At 43.2% G+C, this 20031-nt stretch overlaps 2 protein-coding genes across 2 annotated transcripts; both read left to right on the top strand.

The window, feature by feature from the left end:
* Nucleotides 1-2289: 2289 nt before the first annotated feature.
* Zfand1 (zinc finger AN1-type containing 1) lies at nucleotides 2290-12106 on the top strand. The gene is made up of 8 exons (XM_032898656.1): nucleotides 2290-2390; nucleotides 4840-4882; nucleotides 5528-5567; nucleotides 6716-6843; nucleotides 6929-7020; nucleotides 8083-8204; nucleotides 10899-11054; nucleotides 11147-12106. Exons 1-8 carry the CDS (start codon nucleotides 2336-2338, stop codon nucleotides 11315-11317), a joined length of 807 nt encoding a protein of 268 aa, XP_032754547.1. The 5' UTR covers nucleotides 2290-2335; the 3' UTR covers nucleotides 11318-12106.
* A 2046-nt stretch (nucleotides 12107-14152) lies between these two features.
* Slc10a5 (solute carrier family 10 member 5) lies at nucleotides 14153-19297 on the top strand. Its single transcript, XM_032898655.1, has 2 exons — nucleotides 14153-16740; nucleotides 19011-19297. The coding sequence occupies exon 1, from the start codon at nucleotides 15320-15322 to the stop codon at nucleotides 16622-16624; it is 1305 nt and encodes a 434-aa protein (XP_032754546.1). The 5' UTR covers nucleotides 14153-15319; the 3' UTR covers nucleotides 16625-16740; nucleotides 19011-19297.
* The last annotated feature ends 734 nt before the right edge of the window (nucleotides 19298-20031 follow it).

Below are 20031 nucleotides of genomic sequence, written 5' to 3'. Positions count from 1 at the left end.
CTGAGGGCCGAACTGTACCTGTACCTTCCAAAAGCCTTGCAAGATGAAGGGGCGGCTGAAGTATATGCTGAAGGTGGAGTAGGGGACAAAGGGTTTCCTAAATGTACTTGATGAGGACCAATGTATAGCCAATTACACAGCTTCTTACAGCCATCCCACAACCTGTAATTGGAGCCCAGGAGGAGGGTGGCAGCTATAGTTATTGACAAGCATGCGCATTGATTCGTAGTTTGAAGGAAATTTGGAGATCCTTGGCAGAGAACATTCTAGGGAAAAGAAAATGGCATCTGCAATGTGTAGACACGTTAAAGAGCCCAGAAATCTATTGGACAGGAGGGAGACATTGTGAAGCTGGAGATGGGGTGGAAGAGTCAAGGCTACATCTGAAAAACTTTACTGAACAAACTAAAGAATGCTGTGCCTAATGAGGAACTGAAAGGATATCTTGGGCAAGGAAATTATTTTTACTGGGAAAAATAATCCAGAGAATAAATAGTGCTTAGTTGGGGAGGGAATGGCACAGGGGGAAAAAGCCTTCCTTTTGCACTTAAGTTTTATTGTCAAATATCAGAGTAGGTACTCATAAGAGACTGCAAGAAGTACAAAACTCATGTTTCAAAAAAAGTTGTCATGAATAAGTGTGGAGGTAGAGGAGTTTCTGATTCAGAAACCACTGGAATTTCATCTATGAGGGTATATTGAACAAAGGAATCAAACACAAATAGATGGAGAGATAGATTTCTGTAAATAACATCTAGAGAAAAATCAGAAAAGGGGGCTCAGATCAGAGTAGCTAAACGTCAGTCTTGGCTGTTATGAAAGCTCCAAGAGCTGGAAAAGAAATTGGTCTGATTGGATTCCTGAGATATATATTTAACACCTATTTAGAACATTCAGTCACGGTAAAAATCTAGAAAATCTGCTGTTGTTTGGCTCCACCAACGTTAATAAAACTGTAGGTAAGTAGCTGAGCCTTACGTTCAAGAAACCGCAAGGGCTGGGGAGGTAGCTCGGTGAGAAAAGTGGTTGCTATATAAGCATAAGGAAGGGCTGATGTTCTAATACCCAGAATGCACTGAAGATATTTGGTGTATGGCAATCATATCTACTTTACTCTCCAGGAGAGAATTTGGGGACTCTTAAGTCACATGGGACATAGTGGATACTTTTCAGGTTCCTGTCACGAGTGTAGTTGATTGTCACTCATCTCCTGTGAATGGTGTCCAGTGTCTTGTCAGTGGAATGACATACCTTCATACCACAGCTGCAAGGCAAGCCCTCCCCTTAGTTCTCGTGAAGAGGCTCGTCAGGTATCTAACAGCTCCCTTCGTGCTGTGTCCCAGGAACTTGCCTTGGCTGGGTGAATGAGTGAGTATGCGCTCTGCAAACGGAGGAGCCCTGTGCATTTTAGTCACATGATTTTCTTCCCTACTAGACTTGTAACAAATAAGAAAAGAAAATGAAACTTCTACATTAAAAAAAAAACCAAACAAAAACAAAAGCCTAAAGCATTCACTGTCAGAGCATTTATTTCAAACTAAGTAATCAAGACAATAGTAACCAGTGTCCGTCCAGGTGTGTCACTTGATTCTTATTTTATTTTATTTTTCTTAGATATTTATGTATTTACATTTCAAATGATATCCCTTTTACCCCCTCTCCCATAACCCTCCCCCTGCTTCTATGAGGATGCTCCTACTCCCACCCACCTACTCCCACCTCACCGCCCTGGTATTCCCCTACACTGGGGAAAGGAAACTTCACAGAACCAAGGGCTTTTCCTCCTAATGATGCCAGACAAGGCCATCCTCTGCTACATATACAGCTGGGTCCCTCTGTGTACTCTTTGGTTGATAGTTTAGTCCCTGGGAGCTCTGGTGGGGACTGGTTGGTTGATATTGTTCTTCCTATGTGGTTGCAAACACCTCCAGCTCCTCTAACTCCTCCACAGGAGTTCCCTCATTCCAAGTCTGTGTTGGCCCCCGGGATTACAGTCATTTATGAAACACGAGAAATCTTTGTGAGGGCGTTCTCAATTTTGGAGACTCAGTTTAGAGAACAACGGGTGCAGTTTCCAAAAGTGGAGCTGGGTGTTTCTCAATCTTGAGCACGAGAGCCTCAGCTTCGGTAATTGAGATCCACTAAGTTTCTTCCCATTCTAGAGAGCTAACTTGTTCCAGGAAGCGAGCTACCGTCATCACTTCCGGTCCTCACCCAGGCCCCGCCTCTCCCGTGGGCCCCGCCTCTCCTCACCACAGGCCCCGCCCCCGGGTCCTGCTGCTCTGGGTTGACGTACGCATCGCTGCCCCGCCCCTGCCCTTGCGGCGGTGGAAAGATGGCGGAATTGGACATTGGGCAGCACTGCCAGGTGCAGCACTGCCGGCAGCGAGGTGACGCTGGAAGTCCCATTTTCGTCCGAGGGAGACCTGGGCCGGGTTCTGACGGCCGGGGCGGTGGCGGCGGGTGAGGGAGGACATGGGGCGCGAGCGGCCTTCCAGGGTGGTGGTAGCGGTGTTTTTGTTGATGTGCTTCAGTTTAGGGGCGAAACTTGTGGCCCCCTTGGTTTCCACTCAGATCCTGAAAGCACACCTTGCAAGACTCCTCGGGGTATCCAAATCGCCTTGCTCAAGAAGCCTTGCTCGGCGAAGCGGCGTGGATCAGTACTCCAGTTCCCCTCGGTCCTTACCACTGCGACCGTGGCACATCACTGTCCCAGGCTTTTTCTTCATTGATTTTTATTTTTTTGGTCAGACGAATGAGTTCAATAGCATCAGTTTTTAACTGTGCGTTCGCAGATTTTTTTTTTTTTAGAAGTCTTGGGGTTTCTAATAGTCACTTAAGTTGTTAGTGGCAGATTAATAAACCGCATTTTAGGAAGGTTTAATAAATACTATGTTGATGGTCCCTCCATTGAACAGAGACCTTGTCATCAAGGTTCAGGATGCTAGACTCCTGTAGCCGGCAAGTTCTTCAAGAGTTAGACGCACAGACTGCTCAGTCTTTGTCTACTGGATTGCACTCCAAATGTGTATAGAGGGTTTCATCCTGCTGCAGCTTCAGTCAGTTCCTAGCAAGTTCTTGAATCCAGCTCTTAGGCTTGGCCTGGATCCCTGCAGTAAGTGATGCAAAGGCAAGACAGGACATGCTACTTATATATGGCCTTAATCGTTCACTGTAATGAATAATACAATAGATAAATTTTTTTCATGTAATCTTTCCCTAGGGAATCTTGGCTGTTAAGTTATAGATGCACATCTTGTCAGGCTGACTTACTAGTATGTCTAAAAATATCTAGCACTGTGATATAACTCACCCTTTCCAGTCTCACATATCTGTAGTGTTATTAATTAAGATGAGGCCTATCTCTTGGACTAGCAGAAAAGGATTAGAGTTGAATGGGCATATCTGATGCTAGGAAGTTATGTTGATCATAACTCTTCTTATGGGCTTCCTTGAATGGCATATAATATTTGCTTCAACCCACTAAGTTTCTAAATAGCAAACGTGCCCATTTTTTCCTATTGAAAGTGACACAATGGGCCAGTGATGGAGTCTGTAATCCAAGCCTCGGCATGTCCCTGGTAGACTGGAACATGGCAGGAAGGCAGGAAGCTCACTCGGGGACACTAGCCAGGAGTAAGACAGACTGCCTCAAAATCACAGTGGGAAGATAGAACTGATTCCCAAAAGTGTGTGGCAAAGTACAAGAAAACACAGTACACACAATAATAATAAATCTAAAAATATAAAAATTCTGCAGAGTATGTGTTTCGGTTTAATATTGACACATATGTAATTTCATGGCATGAAATTAAAACAGTATTGTGCTTTATTTAATAACAGTAGTGACAGTTCACTAGGCACTTCTCTCAGGGAAACATTATTCGGGCCTTGGTCTGCAAGCATGATTACCTAGAGCCCCTGTTGTTTTCTAGACTATTATAGTTTTCAGTAAAGGGAACTGAGCAGGGCCTTCTGGAATGAAAATAGTATGACTGGGTATATCTAGCTTCATGTGGCTACTTGCTGTAATTTATATATGAGATAGATTGAAGTCAGTTTAAAAATGATTGAGTCACACAGGGGGCTCAGGTATGGGGACTCACACTGTATTTCCAGCACTCTAGAGTCTGAAAAGGGTAGGGACCAGGGGATCAGGAGTTCAGAGGCCAGCCTTGGCCATGCAAAACCTGTGTCAAACAGAAAATAAACACCACACAAAAGGGATTGATTGCTTTTACTAATTAGTCCCTATGACTGAGAACTGTTACTTGTGTGAACTTTCCAAAGTATATGTGTATAGACAGCATTAGGATGAAATAATTAATAAGGAATTATAGATATAAATGAGAGTGATATATATATACACACATATATCTATGTGAGAGAGATAAACATATATACAGCATATACTACATATATATCCATGGCTTTGTTATTAGATAATCTACTTACTATTGCCAGATTGATGTTAGAAGGAGTTGGAATTAAAACGCGGAATTTTGAAACCAAATGCAGACTTTCTGCAGCATACTGTTCTAAAAAACACCAACTAGTAAATCTTGGGAACAAAACAAGAGAGAAAAATACCACCTTTTTTTTTGTTGTTTGTTTTTTTAAACAGAGTTACTGAGTAACGTCTACCTCCCATTGATTTAGTCACTTTTCTAGATTGAAGATTTGGTTGTTTTTGTTTAATAGGGATTACATAGTAACTTGATACACAGGGACATTAGGGAGAAAAATTTTCTTAGAGTTGGCCAGTACACTTTTTGCTTAAGAAAACTAAATGAAGATCAGATACTAACCAGTACCTACCACATTTTCCTCCGATTTTAGATTTCCTTCCATTTGTATGTGACGGTTGTTCAGGAATATTTTGGTAAGTTACGTTTTTATGTAGGATTTGAAAAGAATGTTTGTGTTTGTCAATATGGAATTAATTCTGAAAATTATAAGGATTTAGAGAGTTGTGACTTTAGCCATTGACAGTTAATATTCAGCGTCGTAATCATTTGTGAAAAAGGCAGACTGACAAGTCCAGGCTCTAATTGGCTACACACGTACGGCCTTAAGCATTAAGTTCCCAGAGAGCCATTCATTAAGGTGGATTTTAAGATTATGTGTTGTGATTACAGTGAGAGAATAATACCCATAATTTAAGGAATTTAGCTTTAAAAAAAAAATCCAGCCACGATTATTCTCTGTATTTTCTTTAACATACGTCAAATGTCCAACCTAAAAGGTTTTTAAAATGGACTTGGCTTTGCATCCCTTCATTAACTAATTCCCTTCAGAAGAAATGGCAAGACCCCTCCCCCCTCACCTACATGCACTTTAAAGCACTCCCAGGAAACATGACTAGAAAGGTCCAGTTGCAGGTGAGCCCTTCGTTGTGTGAACGCCACTAGTGTGCCATGCGTGATGCACCTTAAGGATGTGAGACACTAGAGCAGCCTGAGTTACTTAAGTTATTAAATGTATAAGCTGACTGCGTGTAACTAAACATTGTTTGTAATTGTTTAAGCCTCGAACACAGGAGCAAGGACTCTCATGGTTGCCCTGAGGTATGGTTTATTCTCTCTTCTCTGACATAATTTATATACTTGTATTCATGTACTTTGTTTTAGAATTTGATTAGATTTAAAGCTACGTGGTACAGGAGGCGTTGTCCTTCAGAATCTTTTGCTGCATTTTTTTTTTCTTGAAGAAACTTTGCTCTCCCTGGTGTTCACATTTTTATCCTCATAGGATAGCACTCCTCACCACGGTAAGCTATGTGTTTATGACACATGTTGGCCTCAGCGCTGACGTCAGACTGTCCTTCCAGCTCACTGGTCCCATCAGTGTAGGGCTCAGTTGCACTAGTGTCTGGGGATAGGATTCTGTGGCAGTAAGGTTTTCAGACCCGCCAGCCCTAGACCACCACGAGCAAACCCTTAGTCCAATGAAGCAAAATGTAATTTTACCTTTAAGTCATTACTGCGAATTTGGAAGAAAATTTAGGAAAACCTAAATTATAATAGATATTCCTGCCATTATGTGAAGGATTTTCCTGTGCTTACAGAGTTTGAGCAGTCATTTTCTTAGCTTTCTTAACTGTAAGAATCCACTCTATGATCAGCAATACGGTTAATCTGTTTATTTTTTCCCCTTTAAAACAAACAAACAAACAAAAAAAACCCTGTGTCCTGATGTAACATTTTTTGATAATAAAATATTCCGCATAGCATGAGAAGTAGTGTATGACTTTGGAAACTGCGTCTTGATACATATGTGATTTTTAAGGGTTCTGCCTAAGTAGTTCTTTATTTCCTAAAACTGGCATAAGGAGTGGGTACAGCTCCCCATTTGAGGGTTGATGAGTTAACTATCTGGGCATATTCCTATGGGGCGTCTCTGTATGCAGCTGCTGCAAACCAGAGAGTAAAACCATAGGCAACAAACTGGGGGCAGTGCTACACCCTTGTCATCCCAGCTCTCAAGAGGCAGCATAGAAACACTGCAGATTCAGAGCCCCTGGATTATTACAAAGTAGGGACAGACAGACAGATAGACAGTAGTCATTCTCCTTTAACTTAAGGTGTAATTATAACATATTAGAAAAGTTAACGTAATGAATTTGAACTGGAATGACACGAATGCTGCCTTCTATCAGGCTTTTGCACTGTTTTCAATGGGAACTATAGCGCCATTCCCCCTCCTGCGGTTTTAGGCAAATGTGATCAAGGAGAGACTGAAGACAGATGAACACAAATCTTACCCATGCTCCTTCAAGGGCTGTGCTGAGGTAGAGCTTGTGGCAGTGATCTGTCCTTACTGTGAGAAGAACTTCTGCCTAAGGTAATCACTAAACCGTGCAAGCCTTGTGTATCCGTTTAGCTGTGTGTAAATTCATGAACCACAGCCAGCTCTCTGATGCTTGTAGACACCGTCATCAGTCGGATCATGAGTGTGAAAAGCTGGAGATCCCAAAGCCTCGAATGGCTGCCACACAGAAACTTGTCAGAGACATTGTTGGTGAGTCCCACAAGCTTCCACAGCTGCTTTGCTTCCAGGAGTACATCTGTCCCTCCCCAACTCCTGCCCTTCCTTCTCATCCCCAGTTTCAGAGGCTTTGCTCAGGGGCCCAGTGTAAGAACTTGCATTCTTCTCTAGAATGTTACTATTTATCTTTAAGTTCTGTGGATGGTGTTCTGCCTGCGTGTACGTATGTCTGTGCACCACTTGCGTGTGTGTATGGTGCCCTTGGAGGTCAGAGAAGGTGTCAGATGCCCTGGGACTGCAATTACATACAGCTATGAGCCATGAGAGTGCTAGGAGTTGAACCCAGGTCCTCTGGAAAAGCAGCCAGTGCTCTTAACAGCTGAGCCATCTCTACAGTCCCAAGAGCTTGCATTTGATGAATTCTTGTTAAAGTATTTTATTCAAAGCCTTCCTGACCAGTGAAAGTCAGGAAATGGTAAGGTTCCCATGGGATAGTCTCATTTGTTGAGCAGCGTAGACGTGTTGATCCAGCGTTAACAGTTGTAGTGGGTATGTCGATGAGACTGGCATGGTGGACTGCTTTGTCTACAAAATAAGGTTCCACTATGGTGGTGTCCTGTGAATGCTGCTGACTACATGAGGTAGCTCCAGGACAGCCCAGCTGTGATTTCGCTTAGCTTCTCTGGCAATGTATTAGTTTAGCAGGACTTTTTATTCCATATTAAGGGTGGTGCCCTTGTTCAAACCTGAAGTGTCACATAAAAGGGTCAGTGGTTGCTTTAGAGAAAATAGGTTAGGCCAGAAAAAGGCACGTGATGTGCCTGTGGACTTTTTGAGATAGAAGTTGTTTACATCGACCATCAGTAATGAAAATATACTTAATAGAGCTCTACTGTATAATTTGTGTATGCTGACAGCCATAATGGTCAAGCTAAGCATGGTGGTGTCCTTTAATCCCACCAGAGGTGGGTGGACCCTGTCTCAAAACAAGAGAAAAAAAGGAAAGAAAGGGAGGGAGGGAGGAAGAGAGGGAGGAAGGAAGGAAATCTGGAAACTGCGATAGCAACGTCTTACATGCTTGTACTTCTTCCTTAGATGCCAAGGCAGGAGGAGCAGCCAGTAAGGGACGGAAAGGTGCGAAAAGCAGCGGAACAGCCGCAAAGGTGGCGCTGATGAAGCTGAAGATGCACGCTGACGGGGATAAGTCCCTGCCGCAGGTGAGACGAGCACACGTGTTCCGTGTCCTGAGGTCTCCTCTCTTCCTCTCTAACTGAATACAACTTAACCCTTATATGCATCCTTGCTAAAGACCTCGTGCTGTGGCGTCTGGATAAATGCCACAGCCTCCTGCACTCTTCCCCATTAGAGAGATGGTGCTGACCTTGATTGTCCTTCACTGTTTCCCCCACTTTGCATCATGGTTTTAATGTTTTTCTGTACTAATATTTTTCCGTACAGGCTAGTTCATTCAGAATGTACATTTTTCTGTTGTGTGACTGTAGCATGCTTTATTTTTCTAAATAGTCCCAGATTATTCAGTGCATTGTTTTAAACAAGTGTTTCTCCTGTGAAGGTGCTTGTGTTTAGAGAGGGGAACTTCTCTAGGCAGTGTCTTTAGAATCCAACACTCAGGTAGAGCACCAGGCAGTCCGGAAAAAATTCGGAATATACAAGCATACACAGTTGCATGCCTCACTACAGATTCATTCATTAACTTTTAGCCACTTGTATGTGTCCCAGTTTGCGTGTCTGTTCCTGTGACAAACCCTGACCAAAACCAACTGGGGAGGAAAAGGTTTATCTCAGCTTCCACACTAGAGTCCATCATTGAGGGTTGTCAGGGCGTGAGCTCAGGCTGGGGCATGGCGGACATTGCTTCTTGGCTTCCTCCACCTGCCTTGCTCAGCCTGCTTCCTTATACAGCTCAGAACATCCTGCTCAGACATGACATGCCCATACGGGGCTGGGTCCTTCTCCATCAATTAGCAGTCTAGGAAATGCCACACAGACACAACAGCCCAGTCTCATGGAGGAGTTCCTCAGCTGAGACTTTTCTCCAGTGTCTCTAGTTTGTGTAAAATCAACAAAAACCAAACCAGCACAATACGTTACATACTCTATAGTGTGTGTGTGTGTGTGTGTGTGTGAGAGAGAGAGAGAGAGAGAGAGAGAGAGAGAGAGAGAATGTACATATACACATATTTATAAATGTCTAGTCGTGAGGGCTATAAATGAAGTACTTGCTTAGTAGAAGAGACCCTCAAGTGTGCCAGCATGGCTGACATGGCCTTAAAGTGTGCATCATATTCCACGGAATATGTGACTTTGGCCATTTTCCTATTGATGGATGTTGATTCTGTCTCCTCTTGTGGTCATTGTGGGGTTTGATTATTTTCTTTTTTTCTTTTTTTTTTGAGATAGGTTCTTGTGTAGTCCAGGCTGAACCACGAGTCTGTAGTTCCTCTCTGTTCCGCTTTACGATGCCCTCTAGAGATGACTCTCAAACCCACCATCATTAAGCCTTTTTATTGAGGATGATAGAAATTTATGTGGTTTGAGTTTCTTATTTTTAGTCATATTTTTAGCTTTTGTATTCTTCTTGTGTATTTACATCTCATTTTCTTTCCACTTGTTTCATAACATGTTCTGTTTTGTAGGTAATTTTACATAATGTGTCTCACTGTGTACCCCAACAACTTTATGTCCTTAGATGTCTGTTCTTTTCCTCATTTTAAATTTTAAGTGTATCGATTCTACAAGTTCATCGTGGCTTTGAGGGGGTCGTAGCTTAGCTTCTACTTCCCTGCTTTAAGCTCCAGGCAGACTGTGCTACCAGCCACTGCCCTGGTTCCCTTGGATCCACAGATGAAAGACACACACACACACACACACACACACACACACACACGCACGCCTTGACGCACGCACGCACGCACGCACACACACACACACACACACACACACGCTTAGTTTTAATATGCTTTTTAGCTCTAAGCCTCTCACTGCTAACGTGCCGTACCTTCTCTCCCAGCTCAACACCTCCGAATCTCTCAATTTAGCTGCCCACTTACCTTCTCCTAGCTCAGCACCCTAAATCTGCCCTCAGCTTAGTTGTGTTTCTAATCTCCGTCCTGCTACCCCAAGCTACCCCAGGCCCAGTCGGGGAAGCGGCCAAAGGCCACCTCTTCATGATCTCACATGGCCAGTGGCTCTCTCTCCCTCCAAAGCATGGTGAATCTTCTTTCCTCCTCCTGCATCTCCTAGCCCGCCTGTGGGAACCTGGAAGTCCTGCCTCTTCCGCCCAGCCATTGGCCACCAGCATCTTTATCAATCAAGAACCAATTGGAGAGCAGGACCTTCCGAGTTCACAGCAGATTCCAGATGGAAGTATCAGAGCCACCCCTACAGGGGTTCTGATGTTTTCCTCTGCCCTGACTTCCCAGTCCCTCCCTTCCAGCCCACTCACCCAGAGCTGAGTGAGCGAGTGGCAGCTGTGTGCTGGAGAGGTTCTGAGGCTGCAGCTGCAGTCACTGAGCTGAAGGCTTTCGTGTCTTTCTCTGTACTGATGTATCTCAGCAGTTTCCAGGCTAGCACTCAGTTCCTCAGCCGCCAGCTTCCACAGATTTTAGTCTTCCAAAAATGTTAGTTAAGAAAAAAATAAAATGTTAGATGGCTGATAGGATATGGTGTTCAAGTCCCATGCCAGCCTCTTTTTGGAGGCCATGCCCCCCACAGCCTTGGCCTTGTTTACTTTAACTCAGATTTAAGTGCTCACACATACACACACACACACACACACACACACACACACATATATATAGTTATTTGCTTATTTAGAGACTGGGTTTAAGGTTTCACTACCTGAACAAGGAATGGCTCTCCGATCTACATGGTAACCTTTGCTTACACAGACAGAAAGAACGTACTTCCAGGTATACTTACCAAAGGGGAGCCAAGAGAAAAGCAAAGCCATGTTCTTCTGCCTACGGTGGAGCATCGGGAAGGTCGTGGACGTCGCAGCGTCTCTAGCTGGTCTCAGGAATGAAAACAACAAGCTAACAGCAAAGGTAATGTCCGTCCGCTGGCTGCTTCCCTTCACGCTTTGGGATGTGTCCGCAAGTGTGTCCTTACCCTGTGTGTCTTCTTTCTCTCTCACCAGAAGCTGAGGCTGTGCCACGTCCCTTTAGGAGAAGCCTTGCCTTTGGATCACACATTGGAAAGGTGGATCACGAAGGAGGAATGCCCTTTATATAATGGAGGGAACGTTATTTTGGAATATCTTAACGAGGAAGAGCAGTTTGTAAAAGATGTTGACTCTTACTTGGAATAGTCATTCAAGGACTCAAGCCAGACTTTATAAGCAGAAATCATTCTAAGTAGATAGTCAGTTTCTTTTACTACAGATACTTTTTTAAAACTCCAAAAGTTGCTGACTTAAAATTTATTTCCATTAAGTCATAATTTACACCATTAGTTTTCTCCTAAATTCCGTGTTCTGTGTTTTAGAGTTATGTGCTGATAGTTACTCGCAGAGTGTTTTTATTAGCTGCTCCTGGGTTAGGCTGCAGAAACATTAACAAGCCTGTCTTTCCTGTTACACTAACAGCCACTCACTGGCCATTGTGTCACGCTCTGCACATCTTCTCTCCCAGGCCCTGCTCATTCTACGCTCACCATTCTGTGATTTTCCCATTCCGAAGCAGAGAAAGATGTGGATGGCAGACTCTTTGGTGGGGTCTTACAAGTGGTACTTGCCATCATTGTTGAAAGCACCTTCTATGATTAAGCCTAATATTATGGGGTCAGAATACATAGCCTTACAGTATACCTAAATCATGACGTATGGATTGCAGAGTCTTGCAGATCCTCTCATTCAGTCTTCCAGGCATTTGGGTAAGAAACCACAAGTTACTTTCTTGGTATCATGTAATTGCACTGGATATGTTTCTGGTAAGGAATTTTTCTACAGTAGGATTCATCTTTTTATTGGTATGAATGAATTACAGATGAGAAGACATTGACTTTGTTACAGTCTTGCTCTCTGTACCAAAGCAAGACAATTATTGCATTTTATCTATACATTGAAATAAAACCTCTTGGGGAATGCTTTCTGTCTACACATGAGCAGAATGAATGTTTTCTGTCTGTATAGGTTGTAGGACTACATACACTATGGAGGAAATCCGCACACCCCACCCCCTTTCTGTACCAGTTTTCACAGCAGTAGGTCAATTAGAGAGTAAACTGAGCATGCTCACTTGGTCCTTGTCAGCTCTATCTTTTCATGTTCACACCATAGTGATAATTTCTTGCTTTTATCAGCTTCTAAATTCATTCCTTTATAGTTATCTGCCTGCTTGAAACGCCAGTGTCTGATCTCCAGTAGTGTAGGCACAAGGCAGAGTTGTGAGGCAAGTTGCAAATAAGTGAATAGACCGTATAGCTGCATCCCAATAACTGTTTTATTGGAAACTATCAAACTAGAAATAGAAATATTTTTATTTAGAAATAGTTAGAATAACTAGTTAGAAATATTGTTCAAAAGCCCATGTACCAGATTTTTTGTCTTTTGTTTTTGGGTTTTTTTTTTTTTTTTTTTTTTGAGATGCCTAAAGTTTTAATACCAACCAGTACTTTACTTTAATAACAATTCTTGAACATAGTCTAGGAAGGATGAAAAATGTCTTCTCTCAGTGATCAGACAAAAGAGCAAGGCTATCCAGAGAGGGGCTGCCACAGTGGGTACACCGTCCATAAGCTAGGCCAGGTCCTGGGTGATGGGGCCCACAGGGGAGAGGATGCCAGGGTGAGCAACCTTGGTACTAAAGACTGGCAGCTAAGGCATGCACAGTCTAAAGAGAACAAAGTGTAGATGGAATCTCAGTCCCCCAACTCCCTGTGTCCAAATACTCTGAAGGCAGACATCTCAGGTTTTACGTTAAGTGTGCCTAATAAAATGGAAGGGTCACACTGTCTGCATCCTACCTGGTGTTTTCACTTGCTGCATGGGAAACACAGCATAGGAAAGGAGTGTAGATGAACTGTTGGAATAATACTTTGGCACTAACAAGCACCAGTCTAAAGAATAAGGAAATAGATGAGAACACTGGGTAATAGGATTCATCCTAGCTACATTTACCAGGTTTCTGTCCTGAAGTTTTCAGAAGATGGGTTAGGAGAGCCTGAAAGCGAAAACAAAAACAAATAAAAATTCTGAAGTGCTTGGGAGGAAAAGCATACACGCGCTTTATTTTGCAAGTTACACATACCACAGTATGTGTGCGGAGTCGGGACAACTTGTGGGAGTTGGTTCTATCCTCTAAGTGTTCTGGAGATCAAAGTCAAGTGTTCACCTTGGCTGCAAGTGCCCTTGCCCACTGAGATACCTCACTTGGCTCTTTATTCATTTGATACACATTTACTATGTACCCCAGGCTGGCCTTAACCATGTAATAGTCCTGCTTTAGCCACCAGGGTCAGGTGTTTTGTCACTTTAAAGTTGCATGGGAAGCAGACTGTGGTGGCACACTAGGAGCAAAAGCAGGCAGAGCTCTAAGCTCAGGACCAGCCTGATCTGCAGAGTGAGATCCAGGACAGCCAGAGCCTTACAGTCAGACTCTGCCCTAAGGGGGGTTGGGAATTTAACTGGTGCCATTGAGTAGATTAGCCTTATTCTCTGTTCTCACTGTGAGTAAATGTGTCTTAATGTCCCATGTGGAAATCATGATACTGAAGTCTACCATATTTGAAAAATTAACCTACAATCACAGCCTTAAAAAAAAAATCTGTCCAACTGTGAAAAGGCCACAATGAAGCTCGTTACTTTGTATTCTAACACCCAGACACACATACAGACTCCGATACACACCTAGAGGTAGAACTAGAATAGCCATCTGTGTAGTGGTAGATAGTAGAGGGTTTATTGTTTTTGTTTTTATTGTGTGGCGTCCTCTCATTTGGGAAATTGGGTCTGTGGATTGCTTTCCCTCATCCATGGACGCTGAGGCACAGTTGGGTCAGTTGACTGGTGCCCATGACCCCAGCTGTGCATAGTGAGTCATGTTACAAAGACTGGGTCATTGGAACTAAGGTCAGTCAGTACCTTTTCACCATCAAATTCCAAATGCCCAGGAGCAGCAGCCACTTAGTTGGGCCATACCTTTGACCACCTTATGTTGTTACGTGGTGACCCTGCATGATATTTTCCCACTTACAGATACCAAGGGTAGACTAAGTGTTTGCTTTACCTTGTAGATTTGCTCTAGAACTCTAGGATTATTAGCATCAAGGGTGCTCTCAAGCCAGCCAATGTAGCTAATGACTAACCTGGGTCATTGTGCTTCAGTTTAGTGGCCCAATGTTATAGGTGTGAATCAGGGTACAAAGGGCACCTGCTTCAATTTCTGATCATTTGTGCCCTGAACAAGGAATTGGACTAGGAATGGACACAGGGATGCTGGTAGGAAAAGATAGTTTATTAAGAAATTGTTTCCTAAGAGGGACGTGGACCAAGGCTGGAGAAAGGTGAGAAGGTTAGTGGTGCCTATTCAGAGCAGATTGTCATATTTGTCAGTGTAGCTTGGAGATCAGTATGACTATTCCATCATCTCAGAGTCAAAACGGCCTAACTATGTGCTGATGTGACAGGAGAGAATGCAATGGAGGGAGAGGAAGGGGACACCTTCATTTGTTGTTTGTTTGCATGCTTTGTTACAAGACAGCCTGGTAGGGAGGGGCTTCCAGTCTTTTAGCTAATTGGCTTCTTTCATCGCCAATTCTCACTTCCTCTGTCTTCTGTGCTCCCTCTCCCCCTCCCCCTTCCTCCTCCCCATTCCCTCCCCACCACACACTCTCCTGTCACACCAGTGTGTAGTTAGGCCATTTGCCTCTTTCTTGATGGAATAGTCATACAGATTCAAGTCATGATATCTGTCCTAGTAGGGGTTTTGTTTTGTTTTGTTCTCCCTGGCTGCTTTTATTTTATTATTTTTCTGAGGACCAAAAGTAATAACTCCAAGTATTCCTCAGGTAATAAGAAACTCAGGAAGAGAGATTAGGTTTTTTGTTTGTTGTAAGGGACACCTGTTAAATGCAAGGGTTTATTTTTATGTTTTCTTAACTACAAGTTAAACTGGTTGTGTCACTTGCTCACTCGATAGCTTTATGCGGGTTTGAAGTACAACAGTCCCTCCTCCTGGACCTTGACCGACCAAACCTAACTGTTACCTAACTCACATTTGCGCCTTCAGTGACTGAAGACCTGTAAGAAAAAATGATCTTTTGTTTTTTAATAAAACCGGGTTGGCACACATGGTTTGTTTAAACTTTCAAAATGTCTGGAAAACTTTTCATAATTCTCCTTTTGTTGGTGACCCCGGGAGAAGCAAGGAAGTCATTTCTCAGATTTCTGAATATACAAAATCCAGAAATGCTGTCGTTTATGAAGCCAGAAGAAACCGTCATTGTAAGGTCCAGCTATGAAGGTAAGCGGCCTCACTCCAGCTACCTGCTCGTGAAGTTGGAGGATCCTACAGTGCTGCAGGTGGTGAATGTGACCAAGACCTCCCTGGACTTCACAGACTTCACCATCAACCTGAAGACGTTCCCAGGAGAGACAAACCTCACCATGCAGCTCTGGGAGTCTGAAGGTAGGCAAACAAGACTCATCGAAGAGATAACCAATATCAGAGTGAGCGTGTTCAGACAGACAGAGGACAGTGTCTTCCAGGAACCAATCCACGTCAACAGCTCCGTCTTCCTGCTTGTCTTATTGATGATCCTTTTAAATAAATGCGCCTTTGGCTGCAAGATTGAATTACAGGTGCTCCAAACAGTGTGGAAGAGACCTTTGCCAATACTTCTTGGGGCGGTTACACAGTTTTTTCTTATGCCATTCTGTGGCTTTCTCTTGTCTCAGATTTTGGGCTTGTCAGAGGCACAAGCTTTTGGATTTGTAATGACCTGCACATGCCCAGGAGGGGGTGGGGGCTATCTCTTTGCTCTCCTTCTAGAAGGGGACGTCACTTTGGCCATTTTGATGGCTTGCACGTCAACGTCCCTGGCCCTCGTCATGATGCCTGTCAACTCGTACTTATACAGTCGCCTACTCGGGTTAGCAGGTGTATTTCACGTCCCTGTCTTAAAGATTGTGTCTACTCTTCTTTTCATACTTACGCCAGTATCGATCGGCGTAGTCATTAAGCACAGAATGCCTGAAAAAGCAGTCTGTCTAGAGAGAGTAGTGCGGCCTCTGAGTTTGACTTTAATGTTGGTGGGAGTCTACTTGGCTTTCAGGATGGGACTGGTGTTTCTGAGAATGGCTAACCTAGAGGTGTTTCTTTTGGGGCTTCTGGTTCCTGTACTGGGCTTTTCATTTGGGTATTCCTTTGCTAAAGTCTACCTGCTGCCGCTTCCTGTTTGCAAAACAGTCGCAATCGAAAGTGGGATGTTGAATAGTTTCTTAGCCCTGGCCATTATTCAGCTTTCTTTTCCACAGTCCAAGGCATATGAGGCCTCCGTGGCTCCTTTTACGGTAGCGATGTGTTCCAGCTGTGAAATGTTGCTGCTCCTTCTGGTCTACAAGGCTAAGAAGAGGCCACTCCTTAGCACAGAAAATGAAAAGGCTCCTCTCGTTTAAAACCACAGCCCTCTTAATTCTTGACCAGGCTGAAGTACCGTAGGAGATTCAGACTACACATAAAATAGCGCGTGCACTAACGTCACCTTCAAGCTGGTTAAAAGACTGCATGGGAGGTGAGATTATTTCTTCTAGTACTTGTATGTGTATGTTTTATAAATGTGCATGTGTGTAGCATATAGATGTGTATAACATGTTACATATGTGCACGTGTGTGTGTGTGTGTGTGTGTGTGTGTGTGTGTGTGTGTGTGTGTGTGTTATACATTGCCATACTAAGCACCTTGTAACTGACACAATGCACATTGAGAAGGGGGACTAAGGTACGTCTGCAGTGTGTTTGCTTGCTAATGATTTTGTAATGAGGAGCGCCAATGGAAATAAGCAGTGAATTGTCATATCCCTAAGTTTTTAAGGAAAGAATGTCCTTAGGAAGGGGCAGCAGAGGCTGACTCAGTGAGTGGCTTGCAGATTCCTATCTGGCATTGCCACTTGCTCATCAGAAGCAGATTTTGGCTCGCCTGAGGCACAGGCTTTTGTAGTCTACAAGTCTGTGCTCCTGTGTAAAGCAGCGTTTACTGTCCTCGGGATAGAGCTTGTGCATGCCAGCCTGGCTGTTTCATAGCAGTTTCTATTCTTCTACTCTCCTTACTCATCTTTAAACATGGCACCCGTTTTCATTTTTTCTCTCATGCTAGCATGCCGTGTGCTTATTTGAGCAGGTCGTTATAGCACAAGCTAGGATCCAAATGAAGATTATGCTTCAAAAAGTAATCAATTAGTCTGTGGCCAGGAGTGTGTTGTTTAGGAATAGAGTGCTGGGCTGGCACGCTGGAGGCCCTGGATACAAAGCTAAATATCCACATTAAAAAAAAAAAACAAAAATAAAACAAAGCAAAAACATCTGTATGTGCTTCATGGGATATATGTCATCAAAAATGTATAACTGAAAATTTTGATACATTTTTTAGTGCCTAAGACCAGTCTTTATTTTTGTCCAAAGACAATGTGGCTATTAAGCCTAAAAAACAAACAAACAAACAAAAAACAACAACAAAAAACAAACCCCACTCTTAAGGACATGCCTTTCCCTATTTGCCTAGTTCCCTGTTGTTAGAGACAAAATAATTATCTCACATCTAAAAGATGGAAAAATGATGTCAGCTCTATTAGATTGCACTGGGACTTAAATAAACCATATCCACTGTGCTTGCTTATCAGAGTGCAGAGTTAGCTCTTATCATTGTTTTGTCAACACTGACAAGTTCAAACTGTCAACACTGACAGATACATACTGCTGCTCTGAAATACCAACTCCAAGCTATGTTTGGAGCCTAAACCTAAAGGTTAACACTTTCCTGTCAGTTTCCTTGCCTAGTGTTTGGGCTGATTTGAGATACCAAGTCTGATTTTTCTTATGTCACTAAGTCCAGTGTACAAGAACCATGATTTATAAAAGTCCTGATGGTGCGTGGCTGGGGAATGTCTATCCTGATCAGAAAAGCAATGGCTGCTTCCCCGGAGCATTTGACTCTTTAAACAGAATGCTCATTCAGAGGCTCAAAGGAGAACTGCATTAACATTTACAATCCTGTCAGGGCCCTCGTGATGAACATAATTTGCCATTGAAAGACAGGCAGCTCCCTTTCTAGTTGTTCTTGACGGCACTGAGAATATGTCAGGTCAGCTTTCAGATCTGTAAAACACAGAGATGCACAGAGGCTTAAGATACAGATTAACCCAATATGTGCCTTGTGGGATAGATTTATGTATCATTAAAATATACTGAATTAATAAGGATTAAGTTGTCCAAATTCCTCACTTTTAAGAAGAGGGATGTCAGGCAGAGGAATTGGCATGAGTTTGAATGGAGCCTAGTCTAGTGAGTGAGTTCTAGGACAGCCCACCTCAATTAATCAAGCCATAAACAAATAAACACAGAAAGTACTGATGGGCCAGGTTTTACATTTTGTTTGTGGTTTTAAGTTTGTAACTCTTATAGATGATAAGTCCACTCCACTATTCACAGAATAACAATTCTATAATAATATATATTTTGTGGAAAATCAACTACAGAGAATGTTAGCTGTTTTGACCAGTGTTTGCAACTCTTACCTGTGTTCCATCAATCATGAAATCATATTGAATAACATGGACATAGACTATTCCTGAGTAGCTCACCTAGTTTATGAAGACTCCATCATTTTAATGCCAGTCAAAAATTAATTCTTCAGTGGGCTTTGGGAGACCACACAGGTCTTAGCATTTGCTTTAGTGAGTGAAACAGAGCTCCTCCCCACCCTGTGTGTGTGTGTGTGTGTGTGTGTGTGTGTGTGTGTGTGTGTGTGTATGCGTGCGCACGCTTAACATTTTTTCTGTCATCTCAGAGTTTTCCTCTTGTCATGTATGGGGTCTCCACAGCCATCAGAGCCAACCTCCACACACACAGCAGCAAGGGTTTATGCATTGTGACACCAGCTTGCAGTGCTGCTTTAATCGATCAGAACCTCAGACACGTTTGTGCACTTGGCAGGAGAATGAACTGTGCTGAAAAACCTGAGTTACCTGACTACAGGGCAGAAGCAGCAGCAGAGGCTGCCATAAACCCTCTGGAGTCCTGCTCATCTGATGGAGGAAGCTAGCAACAGCTTTAATGTGAAGACATCTGATATCTGTTCCCAAGTCAGTGGAAACACTTTCACTGACAACAGGCTTAAAGACGATGCTCCTAGAGAATCCCATTTGGTCACGTATTCATGCCTGTCAGCGTGCACTAATAAGATTTTCTATTTTCAAATAACTGATAATAGAGGGCCCCAAAACTGAGTCCTCGAAGGCCTTTTGTGGAAAATCAAACAGCCGTGAGTATGTGATAAATGTCTACATCCATGTCTTAGGGGAGCAGGCTTCAGAAGAGCAGACTCTGGCTCTCCGTGGGTTTACAAATCAGACTCGCCACCCCTGCCACTCATCTCTGAGACATGTTACATACATATCGTTAATAATTTCTAGTCTTGATCCCTGAGAACCAATCACTTCACAAGTAATAATGCAAGGACACTGTGGTCCTCTTGTGGATAGGTCATCTGGATAGAGTCTTCCACTTAACAGTAACAAACCTACCATGGTACCAATCCACGTGAGGAAGCATTTTAAGAACCATAAACTAGCCTTTGTTGGTCATCCAGAGCAACCGGGTTGAGCCGTGTATATTCTGTCTGTGGATTTTGGCGTCAAGGTGCTATGATCTTGTGTGAGCTTGAGACAAATCTCCTAACTCCTCCAAGCCTCGGTTTTCTTATCTGTATAATGAAGGGAATCTTCATGAAATTGTAACACTTTAAGCACGTAAGAGCGCGCAATTGCTGTGTGGTGTGGTGGCACGTGCCTGTAATCCGGAAGTGAAGG

This window comes from Rattus rattus, chromosome 3 (assembly GCF_011064425.1).
Source record: "Rattus rattus isolate New Zealand chromosome 3, Rrattus_CSIRO_v1, whole genome shotgun sequence".
NCBI lineage: Eukaryota > Metazoa > Chordata > Mammalia > Rodentia > Muridae > Rattus > Rattus rattus.
Note: the sequence above shows the minus strand (reverse complement) of the source record. Positions and strands in the feature narration are given on the sequence as shown.